The 25,220-nt window shown below is 35.8% G+C and overlaps 1 protein-coding gene across 30 annotated transcripts in view; it reads right to left on the bottom strand.

The window, feature by feature from the left end:
- Positions 1-25,220, bottom strand: part of KCNMA1 (potassium calcium-activated channel subfamily M alpha 1) — a 411,073-nt gene that overhangs the window by 92,887 nt on the left and 292,966 nt on the right. For 11 of the 30 annotated variants that reach the window (XM_064717021.1, XM_064717019.1, XM_064717018.1 and 8 more), the window contains 4 exons: positions 24,663-24,674; positions 16,180-16,266; positions 12,283-12,359; positions 2,826-2,999 (listed from right to left, as the gene is read on the bottom strand). In XM_064717021.1, coding sequence (XP_064573091.1) covers positions 2,826-2,999; positions 12,283-12,359; positions 16,180-16,266; positions 24,663-24,674 — 350 coding nt within the window. Of the gene's footprint in view, positions 1-2,825; positions 3,000-8,825; positions 8,835-10,967; positions 11,121-12,282; positions 12,360-16,179; positions 16,267-24,662; positions 24,675-25,220 lie in introns of all 30 variants that reach the window. The other 19 variants (XM_064717033.1, XM_064717024.1, XM_064717039.1 and 16 more) reach the window with 5 other exon arrangements.

Consider the following 25,220-nt stretch of genomic DNA (forward strand, 5'->3'; position numbering starts at 1 on the left):
AAAGTAGAAACATTATAATAACAGAGACACTCATTCACAGTGGAAAATACACTGCAAGTGTTACTTTCTCTGCAGATTATGCAATTAGAAGATTAAATCCTGTGTACACCACCAAATATGTAAATTGACATCTTCTACTCAACATGCAATTTTTAGAAACAGCACTAATTCTTACAAAACCTACACATTGTTTCAAGAAGCTCCATACAATGGTCTGTGATTTTATTTACCTTGGAAAAAAGCCCGCTTTTATAATCAAAAGTTAAAAAAAAAAAATAGGAAAGAAAGAAGTACATTAAGCAATTGTGGAAGCAGACCAACTCAACTGGGGCACCACGACCAAAGCAAGCCCTGTAATAGTATAATGACCTTTAATGAGTGTCTGGGGAAACAATACAGTCGTAGCATAAAAGACAAAGGGCAAAACCCATCATGGCTCCACTGACACTAATTTAAAATGATTTTCAGAACAACTAAAGAATGTAAGAGAGGTAATCTGATCCACCAATCTGACCTCACTTTGATTCTGGGGCCCTGCTGCTGCCATTTCTAATTGTCAAACACTCTACATTTCACATCTGCTCATATTTAATGAAAAGCTGACTCTCCCCACCATTCTCTGAGCTAACTAGCTCTGTCAAGATGGGCATCGTCCGACCCCTGTGCGCTGCAAAGAAAACACACTGATTTCTATTGAAGCCCTGCCAGTGCAATGTTGCGTGCATATATATATTTTAATTGGAAAAGAAAGGCTTATGCTGCTTTGCAAAGCGTGTGAATTGGTATTGATTTTCGTACTTATTATTAACAGTCAAAGGTGACTCGCCTCACAAGGGGAAGACTGAGATCTCTTTTGATTTGAGGGAGTGATGAAGGGGGGAAAAGGCCCATGAAGGATACGATGCTAAAAATCCTCAAAGCTGTCAATATCACTTATCCTTCAAAATATAACATAGCTCTAACATGTTTCCCAAAAAAGCTCTGGCTTTTGTTGGAAATAATACCATTATTGTGGAGGGTTTTGGCTCAGCAGGCAACACAATCAAAAATGTTTACTTTATCTGCCTCTGTAGAGTCTTAAGTGGACTTGAAAGCTATGGTAAACCTACAAATTAGTTTTTCTTTCCTTGCCAAACAGTGCTAATGGCAGAAATTTTACCCACTTGCAGGGGACATATTAATTTATCCTAATCTGGTTGCTGTTAACACCAGTGCCAGGGCCCAGCCACAAACTCTCTGTACCAGTCTGTACCCTACAAACTCTACTAGGCACGGTGTTACTGAGGCTGTTACACTGTACAAAAAACTGCCTGCAGCAATTCTCAATACAGGAACGTTTCTTGTTTGCTTTTCTTAACAAAGTATGCTTTACTACATTTTACCCTGATAAATTTCTCATTAAAGGATAAAACTGTGTTTATCCTATTTTTAAGTCCTGTGATTTACAACAAGACTTAAAACTAGGAACCATCCACCTTATGGTGATACATGAGTTGCAAGCAAGTAGATTGCCAGGATGTTCAGAGTGCTTATACACAGAGAGAGATTATTTTTGGTAAAATCTCCAAGAAATCCTATGAGAATATTTTTAATTAATATGGTCTTCAGACAAAAGAAATGTAACAATTATAGAATTTTTATATTTGTGACTGGAAAAATAGTTCATAAGTCAAAATAGTTAAAGCAAAATCATTCACCACTTGGGCTACATACTGCAATATGGTACCAAAAGACAACCAGGTGCATAATCTAAAATCTACATTAGTCTTCATAGCAGAAGGCACTTCTGTCCAAAATGACTTGCCTTGGAAAATGGACATGCTTCCTGACCAAAATTTCAATCTATTCTCATAGCTGTAGCTGAATAAGTTTATAGCTTTCCTTTGCCATTTGGGTAGGGAAAGGAAAACAGCTCCTGTCCCAAGATATAATTTTGCCTGTTAAGAATGACTAGAGAGGACAAGAAAATGAAACAAACAAACACACAAAAAAACCATTTAACAATCTTCCTCAGTTGATGACATCGCACTGATAATCCAAGCTTTGGAATCCCTACAGCTTGTCCGAATAATTAATGGCCATGCAGAATTGTTCTAGCTTCTCTGTCTTTTCCCTCTCAACTCTGATCTTTCAAAAGAGCTTTCAGGGCACATTCCAGAATGTTACTGTCCTATGGAACAGACTCCACATTTAATTTCAAAACATTTGTACCAGGGATTTGCACCAGCCTAGTTTTTCTAAAAAGGCGCTACAAAAAGAATAACCTATTTTACAAAAAGTACAAACATTTCTGTGGCTTCTGTATTAGATGGAAGATCTTGTTTTACTGAGAATGAAGTTACAAACAAAACTAAAGGCAAAAGTAGCAGCATAGAATAGAATTCCATCTACTATGAATAAATATTCACTGTCCATTGTATGATGCTCTAGTGCCAGTATTATTAGAGGTACCCACTTGGCATCAGTCAAAGATTTAGACAAAGGTCTGGTCCTCCACCAAAGCACTTATTGCTTAATTAATGACAATTTGTATTGTATGAATTAAAGAGAAAAGATGTCACCATACTGCACTACCAAGGTCCTGAAGGCTATTGCAAGAGGATGCTTCATAAAGAGCACATAAAGCAAAATAATGATTTACATTTTTTTGCATTAAAAATAAAAACAGAAATATAAATACAGAGCTGTGATCAAATTTGGGGTTGATTTCTTGAAAAAGCATCAGCCCAGTAAAAACTCACAGAACTACAATGCACGACACAAGACAGGGATGATACCACAGACACCACAAACATGGAACAGCATGTGTTGGTGTTAAAACTTACAGGCACGTAAACTGGTGGAGCAATCATTAACAGAGACAGAAGAAAGTGGGAAGGCTCTCTCAAGGGTGTCCATGTTACTATGTACACTGCCTGACATGCAAGAGCAGTCACGCTCAGAGCGTCCGCAATCAAAACAACATGCCAGTCTCATTCTCTTGTAGATGGACATCTTGGCTATAACCATGTGTTGGATGGGAGGAGAGGAAGAGCAGCAGGTTAATGGCAAGGTTATAGATATAACAAGGCAGCTGGAAGGTAATTTAAGGGATTTAATACAGGCCTTAGTTAATGTTAACAGTCTTGACCCAGGAAAAAAAAATGCAATGAGATTATTGATAACACTTTGGCTGTACATTAAAAGTAGGGCAAAAGATTAATTGCTCTTTATTTCTGCTCAGTCTTAGAGGGTGACCGCAGTCATGGGGAAAAATTACTGTTTACAGTCAAGTGTTTGGATCAAAATAGAACACAGTAAAAGCACAGAATAAGAGGAATATGCTTTTCCCTTGGCACAATTAATACCATTGGATTAAAATGAAAACAAAAGTCAATAGTCTATTAGGTATTTTAGCCTATCCTGTTTCCTGTAAAAATCAGAGATTTCTTCATATATAAATATATGTATGTATGTATACACACACAGAAACACACATACAAATGCTTTCTTACATACACACACTCATACACACATATGCATTATACATACACACATATATATAAATATATTTATTCTTAAATGTATTATAATAATTTTTTGGTATTAAACTGTGCCAAGGACCACCTTTACTGCAATTAATTATACATTATTAAAGAGTTACAAGATATTAATAAAATTCTCCAAAAAATTAATTTTGCTTACATTTTATCTTCAGGAATTCAAATTAACTCTTGACAGAATACCAAAATTTGCCCATATAGGAGACAAAACTAAAAATGGTAAATATGCTCAACATTAAGTTCAGTTCACAAATAAGGCATCACCAAAAGCACACAGAGCATTGGTCCACTGAAACATGCTGAGCCAATCATTGGCATGGCTTCTGCTCTGGATTCAAAAGTCAATCAAGAAAAAAATAACTGAATTTAGAATTAGGTGCTAGTTCCAAAACAAGTGCCAGGTCAGACAGAACATCTTTATCTTTCAGTCATCTAAATGTCCTTGTTATGTATTTCTAGAAATATAGAGCATCCTATTTATTAATTCATGTATAATTACCATCCTGGAATTTTGCATGTTATCAGAATCAGGCATGTTTATGTCTCAAGGAATCCAAAGGCCATTTAGATTGTTTCACATGCTGCACTGAACCAACTTTTGGTAATGGTTTAGATTGAACTGACTCAATTATACTAAAAACAAAACAACACTGACAGGCAAAAACAGAACCTTAAAAGCAAATGCAGAAAAAAGGTAATGTTTCTCTGGCCTGTATCTTCAGTTTAGGATGTCTTTTTTGCTTTATGGTAATGACATTAAATTTAAAAGAATTTTTTTTTCCAGTTTCTTAATCCCACAGTCACCAGGAAAGAGGGATTGAAATCACTCAGATGGGTCAAGTCCTGTTCTAAGGCCTTGATGGCTTGCCATACAGTATACTTGTCAAGCAAGGGTAACATTATGATTGTGAAAACAGGCATTGAGGGAGATGAATGAGTGATCTCTTCAGCAGCGACCCCATTCCTCTAAAACTTTGCTCACATGACTGATGCCATGTTCTTTTAGCATCCTAGTAGAGTTATCTTACAGCTGTTCATAAATTCATCATGCAGCATCAGGCTTGTTCATTGCATAGTACATCATTCCTCAGAGCTTGGCTTTTAGTAAGAAGGTTTCCACTGCAGCTTTTGATGCATACACATTCAAACTACACAGAAAATTCAAAACAGCATTTTCCCATGTTTTCCCTCTAACTCTTCCCAACACATTCTTTAAAGTTGAAAAGTTGGACAGTAAAAGAAAAGTGAAATAGGTTACCAAAAGTGTAACAGTCTTTCCAGTATGCCTACTTTCTTATTTTTTAAGGAAATTAAAGAAAAATAAAGGGTATTTGTGCAACACACTGACAGTAGGAGAGGTTAAAAAAGCAGGCCCATTTTGCTGTAATTATAGCTGTTTTGAAGGACTTTTTCTAATCAAATGCTTTAGCAAAACACACTGCTCAGAAATTCCCAACTGCTACATCATTGGTTAGTAACAGTCCCTGGTTTTCATTTACTTCTGGCCATGTCTTGTCAACAGTCAATAACAGGAGAGGACAAATTTATGGAAATTAAAAAGAAATCATCCTTAAGGGCAAAGAAGGCTAGGAAGGAAAACTTTTTGTACCATTTTCATCAGAATTAAACCAATAAAGTTGGAAATTTAAGGCCTTCTCTTCAATAGGGGAAGGACATGATGGCGTTTCTCAAAAGCAATACCCTTCAGGGACTGTTTTTAACTATTATTGTCAGTTGTTCTGGAGATCATGCATCACTTGAATATTTCACATCATTATCATGCAGGAAACAGGCCTGGACCTGGAAATATAAGCAGCAGAAAGGACTTGCCACAAGGATTTTAACAAGTATATAAGCAACTGCATATCAGAGCAATAACTTTTGGAAAGAAAACATGCTGTTACTCTTCATTCCTTTTATACAGTCAGTTACATTCACACCAAATACAATACTTATTTCAAATAAAACAAAACACGCATTATTAGTAGGGATGACTAGTGACAAGGTCAAAGACAGCACAGAAATGATTTTAAATGGTTCAGCCACACACATACCATTTTCTATAAAACTTCCATAAACATTAACAGAAAATGGGAATCATCAGAGAGACAGGGGGACCTTAAGAACAGCCTCTGTGTGTGTGTGTTAAATTTTTTTGACACCTGTAGGACCTGCATAAAAATCAATTATTTCTATTCCTAGATGTGTTATGAATGTTGAATAGAATTGTAATTTGATACTGGTGAAAACAAAAGTTGGGACATAAAGGAAACTACTTTCCTATTTTCAATTGTATAATAAATAGGGAAAAAAAGGAGAAGACAGATCCTTGTACTTTATATGATGACAATCACACAATATTTGTAAAACTAATCAGTAAAAATATCAGGGGAAGTTTTTATGGACACTAAGTTAAGACTGCCTAAATAATTTACAAAACAAGGCACATATGAACTACTCATTAAGAGCAAAAGGAGAGCAAAGTTTCTTTCAATTGCTTAGAAAGTAAATAAATACTTCTAGAAAATTCCAGATGCAATTTTTCTCAGAAGGTAGTAGCCTTCCTTTCTATAAAAGAAAGAATAGCTCCCCAGATGTCTAAGCTTCTCACAGGACCTTACTTCTGATCTCAAAAAGTCAAAAAGTACAGTTAAAATGTGTAGATTGTCTGGATCTGAAGTGTTACTTAGAGTTCACGAACAGTAATGGGAAATATTTCCAGCTGCAAAAATAAGCAAAGGAAACTGCAGATTATTCTCTACCTAAAATGTCAAGGAACAGCTCCTTTATCTTTTTCCTTTTTTTTTTTTTTTAATTTTTTTTCTTTCTTTAAAGAAAGCAGAACAAAGTATTCCTTCTTCTCCCCTGATTTTTCGCAAGCCCCGGGCTGTGCCCCCTGCGCTGGAGCTGCTCCTCAGCGCAGCCCGGGTGGAGCTCCGAGGACATCTAGTGGATCTCTCTCAGGCAGCAGCTGCTCTGGAGCAGGAACGGGAGCCTTCCTGACCACCCCGGGGTACAAAAAGGTACAAAAAGGTCCCAAGACACTTCAGAATTGAAATGCACACTGTTATTTCAATTCGTCAAGTTCTCATGATCCAAACTGTGAGTGAAAAATCATCAGCATTAAAGGCGACCAGGCTGGAGTGATCGCCTGCCAGCAATGCTGCTTAGCATCATGAGACTGACACACAGACAGGACTTCCCCCAGCACAGTTTCAGTTTCCTGAAAAATACAGCAGTACCTTAGCCTGTTGGAGAGAATTTATTCACCTTAACACAACAGGAAAATTTATCTCTCCATTATTTAAATTTTCCAAGTCAATGTCAAGACTAGCAAGTGAGCTTGCTCACTCTCTTGCAATTTTTGCCATCAATGACAACTGGTTACTTGTTTGCTCCAATTCACAAAGTGCTGTTCTGTGTCAAAACTGAAAAAACAGCAGGAGATCTGAGTGGTCATCTTGCCCTATTTTAGTAGATATAAGAATGACTCAAGTTTTGATGTAATAGCATATTTATAGACCAATTAATTTTAATTTTCAAATCTGATCATGACCTTTCCTTCATTACCTTACAGAAGACTCTCAGCCAGTGCACTCTCAAAGGAAACTACTTTTCTAAACAAACTTAAGCTATTGGGGAAATGGAAAAAAAAAAAGCAAAACTACATGACCTTTTTTTTTCTCTAGCTCTTTCACAGCATGAAGAACTGCTTTACTTATTTATTACAATTTAAATGAATTTCTTTAGTTCACAAAGGTCTCAACATAAGAACATATTTTAAATAAACAGATTGCTTCAGATAAATCCAGATTACTTCTAGTATTTTGCCTCAAAGTCAATAGGATTCACCATTTCACCTATAGAATTTATTTGTTTTACTGCTGATTCTTATCACGCTGACCAGTTTCACAATCTGCTTTTTCCTGCTGCTACATCTTTTTGCTGTGTCATTCTATTGGCTAAAAATAGATGTTTGAAGAAATTTCTGTTCTATCCTTGAATATTTTCTTCCACAACAGGATCTCAATCCTTCAGTGTAGTTTTCAGGCTCCACAATAAAATAAATAGCAAATAATGATGATGCAGGCCACCATAATTTCAAGAAGGCCAGAGCCTTCTTCATCAAGAGCATAAATTATTCCTTCATTCTTTGCAAGATCCTACAGTGTGTATAGCTGAGAGGGGGAAAATATCTCAGTCCTGATTAAGACCTGAGGTGTTTCCACACAATAAATTCAGAATATCTGGTAAAATGTTGAAGTTGCACGTTGAGGCCTCCTTTATTTAGAATAGCTGCAGTTACACAGTAAAGTTACAGCCTCAATCTGACACAGCAACGCAGCACTGCAGCCATGAGATCCCCCTAGCTCTTCAAAAGAACAAGCCCATATAACCCCAACACTGCCCTATAACCAGTGCATTTCTTTGCAGCACTTGTTTTCTAAGAGCAAATTCTTTCCATGTCCCAAATGCTGTATTTACCATGAGTGTACACACAAAGTGGCTGATGAGAGCCTTCAAAGATCCTGCACACTTTCAGGTGATATGACCTGGATTGACATGAAGTGGTCCATAAAGCTCATATTCTAGATATAATAATACTGTAAAACTTTACAGCTAAGGCCCTGGAAAATCAGTGTGTGTCTACTTATGTAAGTAGTGTCAAAACCAGCAAGCTCAGGAAAATAATCACTGCAGCTTGTTTCCTGTTGAAGGTATCTCTGGGTTTATACATTAAAAAATCACACTTTTAATTAATTGTCTGGCTTTCTCCCATAACACTTTTTTCTGTCATTGGGGAGAAAAAAGTTGGGTAAGGACAGTAAAAGTGCTGTGCTACTCTTTGTGTCAACTGTGCAATGGAAAGGACAAAGTACGGAAAACCTAAACAGGGACCTGACAGATGAATTGTATTTAACCCGGCAAAGAGTGCTATAGTGGCAATTACCCCAGCCTAACCAATATCCCTAAAAATTCATGAGATACCCCTAGAATAATTTCAAGGAAATACTATTGCCAAGATCTAATTTTCATTTAGGGTTAAAAATAAGCTTGTAGAAAAAAAGGGCAAATAGGTGGAAGAAGGGAAAACTGCTGTATTTTCTTCAACGTCACCCTAATCTCCATTGGTGGGAACAATGAGAAACTTGTGGGTATGACGTCACTGCTACATGCAACATAAATAAAGAAAAGAACCAAAATACTGAACAAAAATACTCTCTGCTAGAGAAAGACAGGTTGGACCGCACTCTGGGCTACAGGGAACCCATTTTTACTCACAATAGATCACTATCAGTGTGCAGTTAAAATATAGTAGGGGCCGTGTTCCAAGGCAGCAAGAGGAAAAATAAATCAAAAGTTTGTCAATTGTCATAGATTACAAGAAATTCCTTCAAACACATCAATGTACACATGATTTGTCCCCTCTGGGGTTCAACCCCCACCGTTCACAGCAAGCACTGTCACTGGAAAAAATATATAGAGAATTAGACCATAGCTGTTGTACAAAATGAAAGAAACAGGAGGAACAGGTCATCCAGTTTAGAGATTTCATCCCAACGTGGCAGCATTTTATACAAATATATACATATATTTGGCCTCTTGCTGCAAAAACTACAGTTAAGTGGAATAGGAAAGAGATTGAAAACATTAAAAAAAATTAACATTCTGTGAATAAAATTTCCACACAAGTATTTCTTTGGACAATATGCCATCAGCATTTATGTGTTATTCAGGGAGTGGGATGGGTAAGGAAAAAGGGATGGCAAAGAAACTGCAAAAGGAAAGCAGGATTACATGAATTATCCTTGGCCTTGTAGAAATGTACTGATCTGCCCTGAATTATTAATATTAGGCCTAACGAGTTTGGACAAATGGCTATGTAGGTCAGACTCACGTTTAGACCCCAACAATACCCCAAGCTAATATTCAGAAAGTGTCTAAACTGAAGTGCAACCTCAGATGCATTATTCAAGAATGTGAATTAAGTATTATGGGAAACTGCATGAATTAGAGCCACCATAATTAAGTTTTCCATTTCTTTCACATCTAATTCACCTGAATGTGTCAATATTTTTATATACAACCTTTCCTTTCATCTTACATATTTTCCACATTTAGCTGCCTCTAATTACCATGCTACTCGCTCATTAAAGCATGTATTTGTCATATAGAACTATATAGATGCATGTGCATGCAGTGTCAAAAATCAAATTGGCATAGTGATGTATTACATGTTGACATAATAGTTGATAGTTTTCTAACCCAACAGGGAGAAAGTTTTCTCAATTTATGCTTTGCTTTGGTTAGAATTGCATTTTTAAGACCAATGATTTTCATCATTTGCAGATGGATAACATACCTAAGCCTTTTCAAAAGTGATTAGTGATTCGAAAGCTAAAACATTTTATGTGAATAAGATTTTGCACTAAAGACTTACCTTAAAAACAAACCCAAACACAAAAAGCAGGTCCCATAAAAGGGATTGCAAAATTGTCAACAAAATTTGAGAAACAAAAATCACTAATTACTACTGAAATTTTTCATTTCATTAATTTTTCTGACAGCTCTTTAAAAGAAAAGCAATTGCCTTATTTATAATACTTGTGAGCATGCTCCTCATTGAAGGCTCTTCTCAACTCTTCTACAGGCTGCCTGCTATTGTGGTATCTGTGACCCCTGTGTGTCTAAGAAACAGCAGGAGAGAGGGCAGACTGAGGAGAGGGGAGACGATGAAAGGGAAATTTAACATGTTACTCTCACTGACCATTATTCTTCAGCTGACTCAGAGGATTCCCTCCTTAGTGCTCAGTGCTCACTGCACCACCTCTGAGAGCCACCTCCTCCTTCTGCCTCCCTAACTCAGTTTGTTTGCTCATCTGCCCAACCAACTTTCATTTATTGGACTGATATGTGTGACCATGCCATTTGTAACCCTTCCAACTGCTACTTACACAAATTGTTACTCTTGCCTCTCCAAGGCTTTACTGCTGCTAATATACATTGTGTTGGCTGGGTCATACCCTTTTTTCTCCCAGGTTTCAAAGTACTGAGAAGGTTACCTTGATTCTCATTACTGTATAAAAATAAAGGGCTCTTAACCTTTATAATGTGAGTTCCTGATTCCTATCTTCTAGTAGATGACAAGGAAAAGTGTAGGTCTCATGTTAAACTGAGAGATCTTTGGGATTTATTAAATTTTTAAGTGGGACATGTTTAAAAAGCATACACCATGTGAAGGAGGAGTATAGAGGAAAATAGAAATAAAATAGTTTTTTTGGTTTTGTTTTTTTTTTCCTGACAGAACCAGATAAAATTAAGCAGGTAACATATTTCTCTTTAACTGTTGAGTAATTTTGAAAAAAGATTTCATGAGAGTCACAGACCCCTGAGGCATCTGTAACTGGCTTTACCACAACTTACTCAGCAGACTCATTGGCTTTGGCAGCAGTTCAAAGGTCACATTCTCACATGGATAAACTGTTCTTGAACAATTTTTTTCCAATATGTTAGGCAATGCATACATTCCTTCCACATCAGGCATGCTTTCCATGTGCTTTGCTCTCCTTGTGGCTACTGGGAAGATAAATACCATTTTCTGTCAGTTCCAGCTGCTTTCTCCCTATCATACTATTGTTCCACACTCGTGGTGTTTTGGAGGACAGGAGTTTTTTTAAAAATCTCCAGCAAAAAATTTTTTTCTTTTGAAAATGATCTTCAAGACTTCATCCATTTCAGGTACTCCAAAAGGCAGAGAATGTTTAGCTTAGGCTTTCTTCCATCCTCTATAACAGTGCACTGATAGCTGAAGCTATACATAAGAGAGCTTTCTTTATAGCAGACTGAAGCTATAAATAAGAGAGCTTTTCCCCTTTTAAAAGTAATGGTAAAATAGGTATGATCAAGCCCTTCTGAGATCTCTCAATTTACTTAATCAATACTTTTAAACTGAACTATCTTTTTCATGGCAGAATGCCATGGAATGCACATAAATATTTATATATTCAATGAGAAATTGATTCCTAAATAATTTTGCTATTGGTATTACAAATATGCATGGGTCAAGCACATCTTTGGTCAAAGTGTGGTTGTGATAGCTCCTGAAAAAGGTCCTTTCAAAGTATATATGGGTAAAACGCTGATTGCTACATATTTATAGAAATTCAGATGCAAAGTCTCATCTCCATTGAAACACTCATTTCTTCACTAAAAACTGTCCAAACAGTTTAAGACCCTAACTAAACTTAATATTAGCATTACAGCTAAATGGATATATGTAAGAGGTGCTAATATTTAATTTCTTCCAGACAACCCTTTCCTCCACTAAAACTGTTTATTTATTTAAAAAGAAAAAAAAATTCAATAGCTATATGATAAAATATAATTCCCTAGTTTCTTCTCTTGCAGAATCTGCATGTTATGAATGAGAGAAAAACTTCACTGTTGGCTAATTCTTAACTCAGAAATCTCCACAGTTAAATTTAGCTTGACTTCTTCAGTTTTTGTTAGCATTGGTCTTTAATTTACTTTTTAATGAAGACACAGGTGTGAGTGGTGTGAAATGTAACAAAAACATATGGACTTCAGAAACTCAAATAGCACTTCCTACATTGGTGTGCATTTATTTCTTAGCCTTTCTGTACCACTGTGTAAAACATGTAAATGCATGTACAGGTATTCTTCAGGGCTGAACAGTTCATGAAGAGGAGAGGAAGGGAGGGATAGAAATATTACTTACGCCGTTTGCAGCCACATTTTTTTATCCTTTTGGGATCTGTGATGTCATCATGACAGGCCTTGCAGTAAAAATATGCCCTGGAGAGACAGAATGGAAAAACTGACACATTTCTTAATCCTTATAAATGAAATTAGTCCTATATTTCATCTTGTTGCAGTGACCAATTAAGGAAACGCACCAATGCTAATTTACTTTAATCTTTGCAAAGGTTTGGACATTGAAAGTAGGAAATATTTGCTGCAAGACCATTACTTTCAACAATAAGCTCCAAATTAGTATTTCCTTTAATACACTTTTATTTGAAAAGTAATTGGAAGAATGTATGACAACTATGCCACAGCGTATTAGTTTATTTGTTGTTCATCTTAGAAAAAAGAGCATCTAATGAACTTAATCACAAAAAGGACTTTTTGTTTTCATCAGCTACCAGGGTGTTTTTTTTAAAAGACTGTCTAGCACCCTGTGCAAATTTTTCAGCTAGGACATTTGATCATTACTGTATGATCAACACTGCATGTTGATCTTAAACAGGGGTGGAAACAATGACCTTATTGGCTTGCCAGCCTCACCTCTGTGCCTGAAAGGTCGTGTAACAAATCCTCCCAGAAGCTGTGCTGAGGGACATGGAGGACAGGGAGGTCATTCAAGACAGGGAGGACAGCTTCACCAAGGAAAATCCTGCCTGACCAACCAGCTGTGATGGACTGACCACATCAGCAGACAGGGAAGTACTACAGATGTCATTTATCCAGACTTCTGTAAAGCCTTTGACATGATCCCCCTCCTCATCCTTCTGTCCAAACTGGAGTGATGGATTCCATGGGTGGATTAGGAAGTGGTTGAATGGCCACATTCAGTGGGTAATGATCAATGGCTCACAGTCCCACCAGGCACTAGTTACAACTGATGTCTCTCGAGGATCTGTACTGGGACCAGTGTTATTTAATACCTTCATTAATGACACAGACAGAGGCATCAAGTGCACCCTCAGCAAATTTTCAGATGACACCCATACATTTTGGGGACAGTATGAGAACATTAGATTGCTATAACAATTAGGAGGCCACTGAAACAAAACTATCTACAGTCCAAAATATAAAAAAACACAAAACCAAACCAATATTTATATACAGCCTCTGATTAAACACAGCCTTTGCCCCTGCAGCCAGGATGATCACTACTATTTCTTCTAGATTAATTATAGCACGGCCACTGCAGGTGGAACTATACTGGTAGTTAAGTGACCCATCATGAGAAAGACAGCAGGTCTAGCATAGAAGAGATGAACCACATCAATGCTTCATATTGGTTCAAATACAAATTGAAATTGCAGGGAGACCTCACTGAATGCTATTAACATTTCTAAAATCAATATAACATGAAACTACCAATGGAATATGTAAGTCCTAAACCTAGCACACTTTATTTCTCTAAGAAACTCACAGGAAGATTACTCTTTCAGGCTGTGAAATTGCCTTAGTATTTCCAAGATGCAAAATGTAAAAGGAAAACATCTTCTCTGAGCACGTATACTTTGCTGCAGAAAGTTTCTGGTCTTCAAGATATTCACATTCCACCAAAAAGAAAATCAACTACTTCCAAGGAAATGAGAAGAAAGTGCTTTTCAAACCATGAGTAAATGTCAAGATGGAAGCCAGGAGGAGAAAACTGCCTCAAATTTTTAAAATTTCTCTCCAGTCCAGCTGTAAAGCCCCTTTATTAAACAAGAATCAACTACCACAAATAGTCCATCACAAAAACTTCACAACATGAACCATTGCTAGAGACCATGTTTCTGAAGTTCACTGCAGCACAATTGTCCTAAAGGGTACCTTCAATCCCATGTCCAAAGTAAAGAATAAATACCTGAAGTTATTGCTGTAATAAAATTATTCTAGATAACTGGGGTAAATTAAGTGGATTTGAAGAATGTGGATTTTTGGCACTTGTGTTAACATGTAAATTAGCAAGGAACAATGAAGATGCAATTCAGGTAGTTTGTATTATATTTAAACAGTCAACATTTTATGTGAAGCTATTTACCTAGGCATAACTGTTTGTAGGTGTAATTGCTTCTTATGGGAAAATATTCTTCTAAAAATGCAAAAATTATTCTAACAGAAAGAGTAATTGAACATTGTAGGTTATATCTCATTGTGGGATATATAAATATGAATAACTTTAGCTTAAGGGGGTTGAAATGTCTTCATTAACAAAGCCAGAATAATTTAATTTGCATTTCAGGTATAAAACATGTTTAATTATGCTTTATTGTAAAATAATTTTTCCCCTCTAAAAGATCTCAATTTTAGAACATATTTCTGAGTCTGATTGATAGCTCAAAGGGTGAAATTAACACTTTTCATAATTGGCTTTGTTAGTAGAAACACATCTGATAACCATTTGCTTTGCACAGAGCAGCTAAGAAACGTGGCAAGGGAGGCAGAGTATTTCTAAACATTGCCTTCTGCCAAAAGCCAGACTGAACTGGAAATCCTGTTTCATGCTCACTATCAAATGTAATGAGGCAGATGAATGATGTGAAAAATTTGTCTAAACGCCTTTATAACAGTTAACTTCTCCCTAATCTTAGCAGTTAAAATATTATGCCATTTTACTTAGTCTGAGAAAAAGTTCATTGCAAAGTGTAAAATGCCTTATAAATGAAAGAAAACTAGCAGCTCAGTAAAGCAATGTGCAGACAGTTCTGGATGTTCAAGTGGAGAAAAGCAGCAGAGAGGAAAGGAACAGGATGCTGCAAGGCAGAGTCCCTGAGGCAGTGCAGGATGCACAGGCTCCAGAGATGGTGCTGGAGATGTGACGGGACAGGAGCACCGCTGTCCTGTTCTGTACATTTCACCTAGCCAAAATCTACCTCAGTTCTTTCAAGAAAAGTAGAAGTCAAGTTCTCCAATTTCACTGTTTTGGTGTTTTGACTTTCTTTATATATGCAGGGCAAGTAGGCATTGTTAGGTATTATTTCACTGTATTTAATCCAAAAAAGGTTGGAACTTAATGAAGAGTATCATTTGAATACTTTATCATTTTAAGTATAGGATTTAGTTAAAATACCAAACTCATGGAGAACAGCAGTAAAAATCTGATTGCATGACTCATAACAAAGATACAAATAATGAGGAAACACTCAGCTGCAAATATTAATTTTTTTCTTTTTTAATTATAGGGACACTGAATATTTTTCTTTGAAAAATTATTTTATCACATTGGTCTTTTGTTCCTTCCAAGCATACTATAATCCTAACAAACAAGAATTATATTTGGTCCTCAACACAATATCATAAAACTCCTTTTCCTTCACCCCAAATCTAGCACGCCCAGGTTCATTGAGCCTGTGAAGTTGGCTGCAATGGATATAATGCACTTTTGTAGTTTGATTTGTTATTATGAGGCTGTGGAGTCTGCAGTTCCATTAAAGGAAAATGACAAGAACATAAATATTATTTTGCTAATGCAATTACAGAATAAACACAGCAGCTAACTCGCATCAAGAATTTGCTAAAGTCTGTGTAGATAACAACTCCTCTAAACCAGAATCTAACAGAAGCGTCATCCTTGTCCTCCTCTCTCATAGTAATTCCTCTGAGACACAATAAGTATAGAGAAAACAAATGAAAATATTTCACATTTTCTAGGAGGACTCAAAAACCCAGTCTCTTTATTTCCTTTCATATCTGCTGCAAATTTCAGTTCCTTGGTACTTAGGACAATAGTTAGGAAAACTACATGCACATAGGTGGTTCAGGAGTAACAACTCAACACCCCCTCTGAATTTTTAAACAGATGATAATGAAAATTAGGTGAAGAATTTACATGTAAAGAAAAAAACTAAAATTAAGTATATTTGTTTCTATTCAAAGATAAAAACATTGAAATTACCTTTTTACTTCTTTGGCATCACTTGCAATGAAGAATCCTAAGGTACCTTCTTGAATCTTGACGTGGTTTCCAGGATTGATTAATATACTGCTCAGTGAAACAAGAACAAAACCAACAAAACAATAAGTTTATATTAATTTTAGCTGAATCTTCCAAATTAGCTTTATTTGATTCTGTTATAGGGGACCCACTATTTAGGAAAGGCTGCAAGGAAATTTTAAGCCCTTCTTCCTTGATATTTCCAATCAAATAACAGTTTCACATGCGTTTTACAAAAACTTTAGTTTGAGACAGTCAAATGCCTCTGCCTATAATCACATAATCTAAGTGCTTACATCTGTTTTCTTATCTTTTTGCTTTAATTATAGACTACACAAAGTCCTCTCAGAAATGTGAAGTGTGAAGCTGAGCATTGCTGTTTGCTTGCTCTGTCATGCAAAGTGGTGACAAATTCACAATATGGTGAAAAGGAAAAAAACCTTCAGCCACTGCTCAATAACAACAAAAATATCACTTATGAAACTAAACCCTTGGATGCAAAATTTTGCCAATTTCTAGTGAAATAGAAAGTTAATGGGACCCCTATCTGGACATATAATGTTATTGTTTAAAATAATAAATACACACATACACTCAAGGGGAATGGTACAAGACAACCAGTCACGACAGCTGAAAAAACATAAAATGAATAGAAAATTTTTAAAACCTGCTATGCAGCCATGAAAGAACAAAAATAACCCAGCTAACTTTGACAAAGGAACTAGTATCAACAAGTGAAGTACTCCATGTCTATGAAATATCTTTATTTTCATAATTATTTAAATCTAGACCTTAGGAAAGGTGTTTTGCAAAGCACCAAGCTAAATGTGAATATACAGATAAATATAAATATATTCTCCAGTAAGTTTTATTCATGTGAAATATATCTAAGCTTTTGACTCTCTAATATTTAATATAGCTTTTCAGAAGTTTTCTCTTCATCTTTTATTAAAGTTCAGCTTTTCTAACTCAAAATGTAGTAATGGTATGCATATGCAATTTAGAGTAAATAAAGACTACCAGGAATTGAACCACTTGTCCATCTAGCAAAAATTGATTTTATGGAAATACATATACACAAAAATAAAGCACAATGCTGAACAGACATACATTACTAAAATTTGAAGGTCCAAAGTCTTTCATGCCATTGATAGGAGGGAACATGGATCTCAGTACATCTCTTATTCAATATGTTAAGTACTCTCTACACATTAGGAATGAATTAGTATGACAACATAATATATCTGAAAGATTAATAATGTGCACATTTTTTTGTGTAATTCCACATGCCCACAACACCCTATGACAAGAATATGCAGGCCACAAAATAAAGTGCTCATGAGTTCAGAAGTAAAAGGTTGGTCATGAAGTCATATTTCAGCCCCCTTTATGTAGACCTTATGATACAGTTCTTAATTTAATACCCACAAACTCCTTCCTTCTCACAATCTGAAACTTCACTCAGTGGTGTTTAATGCCATTACTTCAGGCATGGCTTCCTGTAATTTATCTCTCTTGAAAATCAGCATCATATTTTTCTCATGTGTTTTTCTGCAATGTTCATCACTACAGCATGCAAAAGATTCATAAACAATTTCTTTGACAGGAAGAATGAAGATATTGTATTACCCCATTTTACAGAGGAGAGATTAAGTAACTATGAGATTTAGTACTTATTAATTTGGGATGCCTACAGGCCAAATTTTTCTAAGTGTTTAGCATTGCATAGGTCATATAGACTTTCTAGGAACTTTTGCTGTGAGAATGCTCAGCATTTCCAAAAGCCCAGCCTCTGATGCGCAAAATAATGAATATACTTAATCAGAGATCAGCTGTAGAAAGTTTGGTTTAAATTATTGTCTCCTGCTCACACAGACAGCCTGTGTCAGAGGCTGGAACAGAAATCAAATCTTAAAGAAAGCATCTACCCAGATATCCTTCCCTTTTCTTCATTGACAGTTTCAAGCTTTGCAACAAATAAAAAGGAGAGGAGAACTACAGGAATTGGAAGGTATCACCACAAAAAGCAGGTTCATTTCCACAGCACACTTTACTAATATTTGCAAAAAATGAAATGTGATGGTATAAGGAACACCTGTATTACACACACAGATAAATGGGATGAAATAAAGTTACACAGCTAAACTAGTATCATCCATCACTAACTAGTATCATCTCTTATCATATCTAGCATTTCTTTGTTAGTGAATTGGGCCTAATGGCTGCAGTCACAATGAAAACTTCCACCTAATGTAAGTTTAAAATGCAATTTCACAGGTTTAAGATGGAATAAAACAGATAAAAGAAAAAAATAAAAAGAAACAACTACATAAGAATTTCTTCATGTGAAATCAGGTCAAAAGTAGGCTGGCACATTTAGATTTCCTGCACAACCTTTTGTCACCTGAACACACAAAGTACTTCCTTAGCACTTGCAGAGTGCTGTACTTGCCATCTTAATCTCCACCTCTCCTCCTCCCTGCCTGCTAGTACGTAGTAACCTGCCATTACACTGAGAATTTAGCTGCTAAACTAAAAAAATCTTCTCTAGAGGCTAATCTCATGTATGTATTATACTGCTCCTTATAAAATAAGTAACGTCTTGTAATTTGGGTTGGCTGTTTTTCTTAGGTACAAATGGGTACTGCTCTATCTGAAAAACACTTTTTATTTCCTTACTTGATTCTTAAGTCACATAAGTGTTACAGCTTTTCAGTGTAAAAAGATGAACACATTTATTTTCATTTTCATGGACCCAGGCTGGTCTTTTTTCCCCCCAATACAATTCTTGGATATGGATAAACCATACCAAAGAGGAAAAAAAATCCTACCTAAACCTCAACAACCCAAACTCCACAAACTGAGGTAACCACTAGATCTATAAATGTTCACTTCTCATAATGACACTTAAAATTTGATTAAGTAATAAACAAATGAGGCAGCTCTTTTGAGATGCATGGAACATAGTCTTAAATTGGAAGTAACTGGCTTCATTTAGCATGCAATGCATTGTGAGCATGATTTTGTATCTCAAAGTTTTCTGAGACACATTAAATCAATTCACATGGGTCAGTGTACAGACTTTATTTTTGTCAGATCTTGTACTTCATTCACATATACCTCTTTTCACAAATACAATGTATCTATAACCACAAAACATGGATGTGATCACAGTTAATGCTTCTGTTGGAAATGAAAATTAATTTGCCCCATCCCTGCTACTGGCTAAGAATTACAGAAAAAGCTCATAAAGCTTTGGGCTTATATACACACCAGAGCAAAATCATGAGCAATTTCTACTGAGCTGTATGGATACATTAAATGTACTGCTTATTAAAGCTGCAACTCAATTATTTCTTATGACACCTGTAGTGTCCTTAACTGAAGTTATGCTTTGATAAGCACTCACTGTAATATTTACAGCAAGGGAAACATTTTGAATTAAAACAGAATATAGGGAACAAACAACACAGAGAAAAACAAAACAGTCTTCTGAGTATTCCAAGAAAAATACATCCATCAGTTATTCAGAGATGCATTTTTTTTTCAATATGAAAATATGCATATTTATCCTCATAGTTGAGAATACAAGTACATGGTAAACTAAATAGGAGTTTTAGGAGAGACAGCTTCAGCTAATGTCTCATTTATATATATACAAGGTTACAAACAAATAGGTGAAAAACTACAAACTCAAAAGGTTTAATAGCAATACATATAGCTAATCCATATGCATTTTGTGCCACACATCAGAAAAAATACTACTGAAAATGACACTGATTTTTTTCAAAGAGATTTTTTTAACATAAAGCGCAACTTGATTTTTTTCTCTCATAAATCAGCTCATGAAACCAAGCAAGAAAGGCCAAGAACTTTAGAATCTTGTAAGATCTTGATCAAACTTTGTAATTCTATAACATTTCTAGTTTAGGTTATCACACAAAGTAGGCAAGTAATAGCAAGCTTAAAACCATGTAGTCATCATTTCTTTAATGACTGCAATTCCAGAAATACATCCCTCAGGACAAAACCCTTCGTGACAGGGCTCACATGATTGCCTGCTCCTTCACACATGAATGTTTAGGACACATGGCAATTAAAGCCATGCAAATTAAATATGATTTAATGTGTTTAATGGGAATTTAATGTACTTCACCATCATAAACTTAGGAGAAGTCGGTTCCATTACTTTTTGATAATATTACAATTAGGAAGCCACTTGTGGAATAGAATATGCACTGTGGAAATCTGTGTTTTACACTTATCTGCAAAAGTCACCCCGTTTGTTATTAAAGATTCACTTGGTGACTAGATGCAGGGTCATGCACCTAAGAGCAATGAAAATGTCCCACACTGAAAATGTGGATATCACCTTTGAATTCAGTTGGACTCTTAGGAACCACAGAATGGTTTATGTTCAAAAAGATCCCTAAAAATCACCTAATTACAACTCCCATGTCATGATAACTAGCACAGATTTCACTAGAACAGATTGTTCAAAGCCCCATCCAATTTTACACTCAACACTTAAAACACAGGAAAGAATCATTAATATTATCTACACAGCTGAAAATGTGTTCCCAGACTGACAGAAATATTAGCAGGTGAAAAACAAATGGAAATATACAAAGTCTCAAAAAAAACCCCAAAACTCAAACAAGGTCACAGAAATTCTAGACAAATGTTTATGGTTTTCTTTACATTCAATGAAAATTTCAGATTGGACATGATGACTTTTTCATATGACAGGGGAGAACAGACATCTGTTCATGTTTCTCACTGTGTGTTAATTGTGCCCAACTTACTTATTGAATTGTATTTTTCTGATATTTTAATGTACATGCTACCTTCAATAAAATACAGATACATGAAAATATCATTTCATCCATCCTTATCTATCTGAAACTACTCCAGAACATGAGTGCTGCTCAATACCTTTTTTGGTAGTGCATGGATGATTGACTCCAAAAGACACCAATATTCTGACCTAGCTGAAGCATACCATATTATATCTTCCTTTAAAGCACTAAAAGTAAGCTAAGGTTTCCTTTACTAATTGTGTATCTTCTATGGCTTTTTTAATGCAAAGGTAATTGATGGAGAGCCTAATGATTGGAGACTTAAACTGTAAGACAATTTGTGATCTGACATTTGGGGTGAGACTAATTCCTCCAGCTATTTATTTTTTACTCATTTCTGCTGCTAGGTCCTGCTTTCAAATATCACATATATCTCACTCAAGTTATGTTTCTTGGTCTAAAACACTCTTACAAAGTTATGGAAAGCTGATAGCTTTTCAAAATACAAAAAATATTTAAAAAATTACTTCTAATAATTTATCAGCATACAAAAGATTTCAGTAGGAGATGAAAAATGTTTCCTGTAGCTTTCTAGACTATTCAGCCATCTTTTAGGTGAACTCCATGGAAAAAACAACCAGTCTGTGTCAGAGTCTGAACCATCACTATGTAGTATGTATTTACTGGTAGGCCAACTTGCTAAGTGGCACGGCTCCTCAATTTGCTTTGCACAGCTTGAAACTGAGGAGGCTTCCACTACTGCTGAATTGTGAATGGATGGAACTTTGAACTCTTAATCTAGACATAGTATTACAGTAGCTGACACTCAAATCTGTCGTCTGCATAACTGTCAGCCTTCTCTGAGAAGAACAAAAGAGGGACCTTAATAATATGGAACAGTGTGGCGAAAGTCTTTAAACTAAGCTGACAAAGGCACATGGAGATGCCCAGCAAGTACAGCACAGCAAATGTGCAAGGATAATGACATTTTAGCAGCACTTCATGAGGACTACAAACTGAAAGCACAGATAAGGTCAACAAATAGAGACATGGAGCAGGAGAGGCCTTTTAAAGATTTTCCTTATCCATGCCTCTGTTATGTACTATTCATTCCTGTTTGGTCTTACTTTCAACTTTACATTTTAGACAATACTAAAGGTGGGATTCATCTCATCTACTTTAGGATCGAATTCTAATGCATTCAAGAACTGTCTCTCTCTTCCCTTGCAATTATGGACTAAATCTGGACAACTAACAGGAGATTAGACATTTAACAATTTGATTGACAAAGTCAGATGTGATGAAATCCATTATCAGAGACCAACTGAACAGTTCATCCCTGCATCAAGGAAACCTGTCTGATTTAGTAACCCTACTTCTTTTTGTTTGTTTGCTTTCAGCTGTATGGCTACCTGTGTGACTGCCATCACCCTACTCTAAAGAAAAAGAAAGACCAATTGTTGAAATTAAAGAAACACAAACACCAAAATTTTGACTAAACGAATGGCAAAAGCTGTAACAATCCTGTTTTAAATCTTGTGGTAGATGTACTGTACCATTCCCCGTGCAACTCAAACAGTAGCAATATTATCTAGTAATCAGGAAGATATAATATTTTTAAGTACTATAAATACATTATCTTAAACAAAATCATGTGGTATCATTTACTATAGCTACTATACTTTTAGACAAAACCAGCTATTATTCTTGATTGTTTCACACTATGCCCAGATTAAAAGTACTACTATTAGCATAATGGCCTTTTAAAAGACACCACGCCATTTATCCAACTACAGAAGTAGCTGGAAATATTTCTTTTCAGGGCATGTTTTGAAGTGGAGTGTGAGTGTAAATGCACAAATCCCATAGTGGGAGTTGTGCACATACCAGTTCTCACACTAATTGCAACTCATAAATATTGCTTCTTTTTTCTGGGCTCTATCACTGACATGAATTCATAATGCTCTATACAGCAAAATCTAGTAAGACACTGAAAAGAATACAAGGCAAAAGACACAGTGCACATTACATGCTACAGTACATTAAAGCTTAATTACTACAAGCATATAAAAGGTTGCTCCCAGGACTTAAGTTTTTTACAACAGCACCTAAGTCATGGTCTACAGGATGTGCATGAGGTATTTTATTTGGGCATACTCCAAACTAGTTCAATAGTGATGGTGAACTCAATACACTTGAAAACAATTAAATTATTCCTTCTGGTTCCAGAAGTGGTTCATTATCAGTACAATGAGGCAGAACAATAAACTTTATTCTGGGAGCAAGCAACTTCACCTGGTACAACACCTCTTCATATTGCTCATCATGCCAGCATTAACATGCCTTCACCACAAGATAAGATATACTTAAAAGCAAGAAGCAAAGTAGAGGTGCAACAGCTGCAGATCCTTGGAGATGCTAAGTGTTGCAGTAACTTCTCTGCAGTTGGATCATATCAATAATCCCAAACTGACAGGAAGCCACCTCTCTTATCACACATCTACTCAGAAACTATAGGAAGGTAAGACTAAAACTTAAATACACATAACACATACAACATACACAACAGAACAGACACAGAAAATAGAGTTTGAAGAGTACAGTGAAGACGGAAATTGAAATGTCTGGACAATGACAGCAGGTCTCCAAAGACCATCACTGACAGTCAGACAGACTGCTAAAAGCAATTAGGGAAAAAAAAAAAAAAAGCTGTTGGGGGAAGAGAGATGAGGAGAGACAAGGATATGAAAGAGCATGCCTTATCTACTTCCAAACCAATAGCAGCATGATAGAATGTAGACTAGAGAGGGACTCACAGCATGGTAAACCAAAGAAAATGCAAAACATGCCATCTCAAAAAAAACCAAAAACTACAAAGCTGAGAAAAAAAAATACATTCAGTAACATCTTAATACATGAGTTAATAAATGTCATTAAAATGAATGTGACATATAATAAACTATCCATGGCACTTTCACTGGAACAGTACAAAAAATTAAATGAGTACTGTATTATGAGTAACTAGACTCAAAACAGGACCAGAAATGCAAAGAATCAGGTATTTGGTTGCTGTTAATGGAGAATGAGACTGCAAGAGAACATGAACTACTGTATTGTAAGATGTGTTTTGAAGGAAGAACTGGGGAAAGAAGGACATCAATGACGGTGTGAATATGAACAACATGGCAGCACAAGGGCTGGTAAAGACGAAATATACATCGTCATGATACAGTCAAAATGAGGACAGGAGATGTTAACAGTGAAATCTGCTTTTCAAATGCAACAATCTGATACACCAATGACTCCACAAAGGGGAAAAAAAGCCTAAAAAATGAATCGTGTTTTATTTTGTACTTCCTGCAAAGAAGTTAGTGCGTGAGTCACAAGAAACACTGGAGAGACAAAATGCTGTTCTCTCTCTCCTCTTTGAGATTGGGGGCTCATATATAAATATATACACAGAGATATATATATACACACACACATAGATAGATGAATATGTATAGGTATATATGTGTGTGTATATACAGAGAAAGATAGACAAAGATGTTATCTTCCTGCGTTCTTGGCAAGGAATTAGTCCTGAAGTTAGAAGGAGTGAAGGTAGGATTGAGGTTGGAAGGAAAGGTAACGAAGAGGGCATACCGCTTTCGGCTTCTGCAAACGACAAGAAAAAAATTGCAAATCAAACACTTTGATAAGAAATCAACTGACACCAAAGCAAAAGCAAAAAAACCCTTTATTTAAAAGTCTTCAAGGCTTAAAGGTTTTTCTGCTGAGAATGAGAACAAATATATGGATAGACAAAGAGAAAATTTTACAAGTGGAGTATAAATGGGGAGCAGGAGGGAAGAATCCTGGTGAGGCTTTCCTTCTTGCTTAGTTATGTAGAATAAAAATACAGGGGGGAAAGGAAGGCAGAAAACTCTCTAAAAGGGATTTCAGATGAGGAGTTTGAATATCTGAATTTTGAACTGCTATTTTTTGCTATATATTCAACATTGGGATATTTTCAGGTTCATGTTCTCTATGTTTCCTTTGCATTTTTCTACAAAAAAAGAAAAACCTCTGCAAATAAGCTAAGAACACTTTTTAAGTGATAGTATTTGGCTTGCACCAGGGAGACAAAAAATAATTTAAGTGTTTCCTGTTCTTAATCATGGGTTATAGCATTCCCAGAAAGCAATTAGAGATGAAGGAATG

The sequence above is a fragment of the Zonotrichia leucophrys genome, chromosome 6, assembly GCF_028769735.1.
Source record: "Zonotrichia leucophrys gambelii isolate GWCS_2022_RI chromosome 6, RI_Zleu_2.0, whole genome shotgun sequence".
NCBI lineage: Eukaryota > Metazoa > Chordata > Aves > Passeriformes > Passerellidae > Zonotrichia > Zonotrichia leucophrys.